Genomic DNA, 6,706 nt, shown 5'->3' on the forward strand with positions numbered 1-6,706 from the left:
AAATAAACGTTGAAAAAAAAATTAAAAAAAAAAAAACAAAAAAACAGCTGAAGCATAAAGTGGGAAGGGGAATACAGTGCGTGGTAGCTGGTGGGCGCTCAAACATGGCTAAGTGAATTCATAAACCTCTCCTGCCTTTGAGCTGAGTGGGCTGGGAGAGGCCTCACAACCATGCATGCTGGTACCACTGCAGAGTCAACTTTTAGCTTGGCCTGGTGCTGTTCCAGTCCCCTGCTCTGTATCAGCTGCCTTCTACCTCTGACCTTGGCTACCGAGTCTTCATCCACTCCTCCAGCCTTCAGATGCCTCTACTCCTTAGTCCTTGCTCTCAGCAGGTGCACTTCTCCTCCGCTTCCAACGCAAAGCAGAAGCAGTCAGGCATCAACCCCCTCAGCGTTCTGCACCTGTTCCTGGGCAGTGGTCTGCCCTTCACTGTGGTCTCAGAGGCAGACTGCTTTCTGGTCCACACTCAGGGCCCCCCGCCTCCTGTTTCCCCAGGGACCTGGCTCAGGGACCAGCCACTTACCTGGGCCCGGGCCCTGTCACTTCTCCAGCTGTACAAGTCTGTGAGTCTCTTCAATCCTACACACTGCTTTAGCTACAGTTTCCCTAAATAACCAAGCTAGAGCAGAATTGCTTTTTCATCCTTTAGTGCCCCCTTGCTCACCCCCCTGTCACTCTTCAACTCCCTTCAGGTGGGCTTCTGCCTTCACCACATCACAAAACCACATGAGCCAAGGTCTCCAACTGCCCTCAAATGGGCAAAGCCAATGAGCACTTGTTAGACGCCTTCCCACTTAACCTACTGGCAGCACAACTCATTTCCATGGTCTTGAGACTCTTTCTTGCCTTGGTTTCCCATCACACAGCTCTTCTTCTTCTCCTTCTCCTTCTCTTACCATTTCTTTCCAGCTTCCTTCCCTGATTCCTCTTCATCTGCTGGCGACTTAAATACCTATACCCCCTGGGGGTCTTCCCTTGGCCCTCATCTCCTCTTTCTAGATGGCCTCACAGACTCCAGTGCTGAGTATCTCAGGTCTCCTACCCTTAGGCCCCCTCCCCTGATTTCCAGACTCATGTGATTCATAAAAACAACCCATTCATGCACAGCTGCACCTGTCCCCGTTTCCTATTGTGGTCAGTGGCCTTAACACACCCCCAGACCATGCCATAGACCTAACAGTCATCCTAGACTCACAATATTTAATAAACATTTTACATGTCTTCATTTTAAGCTCCCTTTCCATCCCCACTCCCACTGCTTTGATCCAGACTCTTGTTTCTCCTCCATAGACATTGCTAGAGCCTTCTCATTGACATCCCTGTCTCCGGTCCTACCATCAGGGCAGTTCTAATCAATCTAATCTAATCTAATCTAATCTAATCTAATCTAATCTAATCTAATCTAATCAGGGAGGCTCCTCTCTGCTCAGACACCCAAGTCTACAGTCTGTAAAACAGCATAAAACCCTCCACAATCTGACCCCCACCTCAGCTGCTCTCACCTGTAAATCATCAGTAGGAACAGCTGCCATCTCGCTGCCCACACAACCCCATCCACCAAGACAAGGGTCTGCTTCCCTCGAAGTCTCCCATGATCCCTGCCATCCAGCTGTCATCTGTACACAGCTCTGTGGATAACGCTTGAGATGCTGGAGAGCTGTGACTTACATTCTTATCTGACCTTGAGGGGAGGGACCACGAATGTCCTCAATTATGTTCTCATCTTCTGTCTTTACTATTGCTATTATGCATTACCTCTATAATTTTTAGGAACCTACTCTTCATCAGACACTGTATCAAGAGTTTTAACAGACTTTCTTAATCAATTTGCTATTTATAACTGCCCCATGAGTAGGTATCATTTACCCACAGTTACTAGCAGGGTGCTTTCCATGCATCAGACACCTGTCGTGGGCCCAGATGCTTCTGCCCTATATAGTCAAAGTGTGCTTCCTACGTAGCAATCTTTCAGTGAATGTGTGTTCAAAGTCAGCTAAATTAACCAAATCACTTAATGAGCTATACTTAGCAGATAAAAAACATGTGCATTATGACTTGTATCAGTAACAGTAAAAATAATGTATTTTTAAGTATTTACACACATAGGTTCTTGTTTAATTCTCACATCTCCTGTGAGGTAGGTATTATTAGAATTCCCAGATTACAGATGAGACATAGAGGTGAAATAAATTGCTCAAAATCTCAAAACCAACCGAAGGCTGTACATAAATCTTTGACTGCAAAGGCAGTATTCTGAACAGCCTGTCTGGGCTACCTCCTTACCTCCTTAAGTTCACCAGGGCTCCGGAGACTAATCACATTATAGACACTCAAGAACCACTGGGACCATCACAGCATTATAAACCTTAACCAGGCTAGGAGATGGACATAAATCTCTGAACATGAAAGTCTAAATCTTTGCTTTTATAAGCTTTCAGTTTATTCGGCATATTAAAACTTATTCGATACCATAAAATGCTAAAACAGGATGTAAGAACACAAAATAAATATTAATACTTAGAATATGAGTGGAGGAAATAATAAACTTTTCCACCCACAGCCTACAAGCCAGGAATAACCAGTTCAAGTCAACCCCCACTATGGTTTGTCAATGGCATACTGAAGACAGATTAACACCGGCACTAATGAACCCCACAGCCCAAGAGCATGCGTTAATTAGAATAATAAAGTAACCCGGTGATCCACCTGCGAATTCCTTTGGGGGAAGCTGGTAGAAACCATGCAAACATCTCAAAGTTGTAAAAACACTGCTACAGTTTTGCAATAGACACGGTGAAGGGTAGCGAAGTACATCACCAAAGGATGAATAAAATAAGAAATAATTTTCTATTGCCCACTTTAAGAAAAACTAATTGTGTAACAAGCCCGTATAGGTGGAGGTAGGAGAAGAGGAGAGTCTAAATGGGAGGTGAGGGCAGGAAAATGAGCCAAATGTTGAAAGTGGGCAAAAGGATGTTACAAAAGAAGGGAACCTAAGTAGGAAAAGAGTGCAGTTCATTAATGGCAGGACTGGAATAACGCGGGACCGCGCAAATTACAGAGGCGTGAATAGGAAGAAAGAGGACAAATGGGAAAAGGAGTCTGTGAAAGAGAGCAGGAATAACAAAGAAACACATGCTAAGAAAATGGGCAAAGTTGAGAAGTGGTGAAGCCAGAATGTCACATAATGTCACAGGGGATACTGGAAACATTCTATTTCTCTGTATTCTATCTACTTTGGAAAAGAATTTGGAGCAGTTTAGACTATGAAGGAAGAGGAAAGGGGAGAGGAAAACCTAAAAAAAAAAAAAAAACCTATTAAAATTAAGAAAAATACTGATTCTGAGTTTCCTGGCAGCCAAGACAAAGAGGAAAATCCAATCGTTTATTCAAAGCAAGCCAATCAATTTGTGTTTTTGAAGGAAAGCAAACAATGTATTAGAGACCAAGGGAAGGAAGTGATAAGAGGTAGGAAGGGACCAACTCCCCACTCCTCCCACCCCTGCAAAAAACCCCAAAACCTAGGCCAGGGGGTAAAAAAGGAAGAGGATGATGATGAGTGTAGGAAAGAAGTAGAATTGGGTAATGTTTAGAAAAGGTATTGTAGAAAAGAGAGAATTTATATTAAGGTGAAGGCAATTAATGTGAACGTCAGCCAATACAGATGGGAATTTAAGAAACATTCCCCACCTGTGAAAATACTACCACGGTGAGCCAGCTGCTCGAACATTCTAAGGGTCTTTCTCTGGTGGGTGGATGGGTGGGTGTGCGGGTCTTGCATAATGCATTATATACCCCTGGCAGAAGCAATACATTAAACTTCTAAGTCACTTAATGTTTGAGTTCGCGCTTATCAGATTACATCACGAGAGTAATTTTTTGTTTCCTCGAGGAAGGAGGATGAAGGGGACTGCAAGCTGGAGAGTGTTGGAGCACTTCACAAAAATCACAGAAAAGGGTGTAGGGGATGCCAAAGACGAACTCTGCCTCTTCACCATACTGTCGAAGCACAACTTTTAAAAGCTAAATGTAGAACTCCGATACAAATAGGTGGAAACTTTTCCATGAGGACGCTGTGTAACTTGACTCTTAAGAAACCAAAGGTGCTGCTGAGAAATAAAGGAGACGCGGGGAAATATTCCAGGCCAAGGGTGAGGAGGGAAGAAAGGGGCGGGAGCCTAGGCGCGGGACATTGCCACCTGAGTAGCAGGGCCGGACGCCTGGAGAAGGGAGCGAGCGGGGGAGGGGACGGGGGGAAGGCACACCTCCAAATTCAGCATCTCGGACTCTGAGGACTCCTCGGATTCCACTTCGCCCTCGCCCTCGTCCCCGCAGTCCTGTCCGTCCGCGTCCGACTCCACAGAGCGGTGAACGAGCTGCGGGAGCAGGTAGGACGAGGCTCTGTGGAAAGTACCTTTCCGTCTCTGCCCCATGGGGGAAGAAGACCAGCAAGACTGAAGCTCTTTTTCTGAGCGCGACAGTATCGACTGGGCTCCACGTCGTGAACTACCCTGGAGAGAGGAAGGCATCGGCCACTGGGGATCGCTCCCGGCCGTCGCCATCTTGTTTGCCGGGTTGCCTAGGAGACTGCCGCCAGGGGAGGAGGAGCCGCAAGGGATTCTGGGCTGTAATCTCCGCTCCTCCGCGCGTCCTCGCTTAAGGTCTGCGCCGTCCCTGGAGCTTGACTTTTTCTTTGGTTTTTGTTTCGTTCGTTCGGTCGCTGGCTTTGTTTCTTTTTGCTTGTCTTTCTCATTTTCACCTTTTTTCTCCGCACCCCTTTGGTCTCCAGTTGTTTTCTCCTGGCCTGGTGGCCCGTCTTAGGGAATTTTCATCCCCCCCCCCCCCCCCCAAGATCACCTGTGAGCCTCCTTCCCGCACCTGCCTCATTCACAAAGGCTCTTTCCGCGGAGTGGTACTTTGAAAGTGTTAGTCTGATCCTCTCTGTTGGAAAGCTAATTAACACTGAAATTTTACTCTATGCGGACCGCGGTGTTAGGAGACGAGGTCGTGCATAAATGAAATACAAGACATGGTTCCTGTCCTTCTTACTTAATTGCGGGTAATAAAGAGAACCTACCAGACGAGGACTGAGGGCTGATTTGCAATTAATTTACATTACCCGCCCCCCTTCCCCCAAATGATAAGCCATGTCCTTGGGGAGAAACACGGGTTATGGTCTAACAATCCAAAGAAGAAAAAAAACGATTGTCAAATTGACACTGTATCTGAAAGCCTCTGAAAAGCTATTAGCATCCCATAAATAATTGTATTAGTCAAGTGACCTGCATTGGTAATTATTTTTATCTTGTTGCATAGGTTCCCTGTGCAGTTTCATAAAATACTCTTGCAAGATTACAAAGCATGATTTTATGCTAGTGTGATTTTATGTGACCCAAATCCCATAGCCTTGAGCTCCACAAAGTAGACACTCTATGGAAAAGCAGAATGAAAATTATAGTAACTATTATTGCCATAGCGATGACAATAGAAATCCTTGCAGGCAAGTCGCCCTCATCTTCCTGGCCTTACAGGGCCTTTTCTCCATGCTTCAGTGAAAGCAGTTGCAAATACAAAATGATCCTGTCAATGGCTGTCAGGGGAGAAGGAGAAAAAATCCTTATGGACACCATCCATTGACTATTATCTTTCTCAGTGCTTGAGGGACCGTTAAAACTGACATAAAGCTTTCAGAATTACCTTCCTTCATTATCTTGCTAGTCATAAATGTAAAGGCCACAATGAAAGTATCTCTTTTTGCTTGGCTCATCTCGCTGCTTGCTTATTTCTTTTTCCAGGGGGTAGAGACTCCTCCAAGGGATTTTTTTCTTCACTGTCACCCCCGCAGGACCTGGCTCTAGGTAACTGACATAGGGAAGAAGGGGACAGAAAGTATAAAAATGGAAACCCAGTGTGGTTTTGGTTTCTTAAAATAACTTAATCAGCATTTCTAGCAAAGCAAGATTTGCCAGTGTTAATCTATTGAGGACAATGCCTTAAGACAGAGTTAGGACCTGTCAAAGAATAATTTTCAAAAAACATGATTCTCATACAAAAAAAACTGAATGAAACATGGGAAAGATTCTATTCAGCTCATGAAGTAATAAGAAAACCAGTATGATGGTTACAGGGTATTCAGAATACACAAAGAAAGGCATTCTGAAATAAGTTCACTAAGTTAAAGGGGGGAAAAAAACTGGTTAATGCCCTGCAGGATATAAGACTATACCTTTGGAATCAGGTATTTCTAAGTGCTTTCTTTTCACCTTCACATTTACCCTATGTCTATCCCCATTTGACAGATGAGGTAACTGAGGCCCAGAGAAGTTAAGTGACTGGCCCAAATTCAAGTGGTGGTGCTAAGATCCAAACCCAGAATGTTCAATTACCATTAGCGCAGATGGATAATGTGAGTCAAGGTAAAGGGACACAAGAGGTGTCAGAAGCATCAGTTAATGTTTTTAAGGATAAATAAAAGAATTCACTCGAAAGACCCTTTCATATATAATCATAGCATGTCAGAATTAAAAATAATTTAAAAGCTTATCTTATTGAATTTTCCCTTTTTTTAAAAAATGTTTTTTATTTATTTTTGAGAGACAGAGAGAGAGAGACAGAGCATGAGCAGGGGAGGGGCAAAGAGAGAGAGAGAGACACAGACTCTGAAGCAGGCTCCAGGCTCTGAGCTGTCAGCACAGAGCCTGAC

At 44.5% G+C, this 6,706-nt stretch overlaps 1 protein-coding gene across 3 annotated transcripts in view; it reads right to left on the reverse strand.

The window, feature by feature from the left end:
- Window positions 1-5,013, reverse strand: part of LRGUK (leucine rich repeats and guanylate kinase domain containing) — a 110,355-nt gene extending 105,342 nt beyond the window's left edge. For all 3 annotated transcript variants that reach the window (XM_040471922.1, XM_040471921.1, XM_040471920.1), the window contains exon 1: window positions 4,269-5,013. In XM_040471922.1, the coding sequence (XP_040327856.1) occupies window positions 4,269-4,565 (297 nt within the window). In that variant the 5' untranslated portion in view covers window positions 4,566-5,013. The remainder of the gene's footprint in view (window positions 1-4,268) is intronic.
- Between the last annotated feature and the right edge of the window lie 1,693 nt (window positions 5,014-6,706).

The sequence above is a fragment of the Herpailurus yagouaroundi genome, unplaced genomic scaffold (assembly GCF_014898765.1).
Source record: "Herpailurus yagouaroundi ecotype Mexico unplaced genomic scaffold, PumYag 100, whole genome shotgun sequence".
Classification (NCBI taxonomy): domain Eukaryota; kingdom Metazoa; phylum Chordata; class Mammalia; order Carnivora; family Felidae; genus Herpailurus; species Herpailurus yagouaroundi.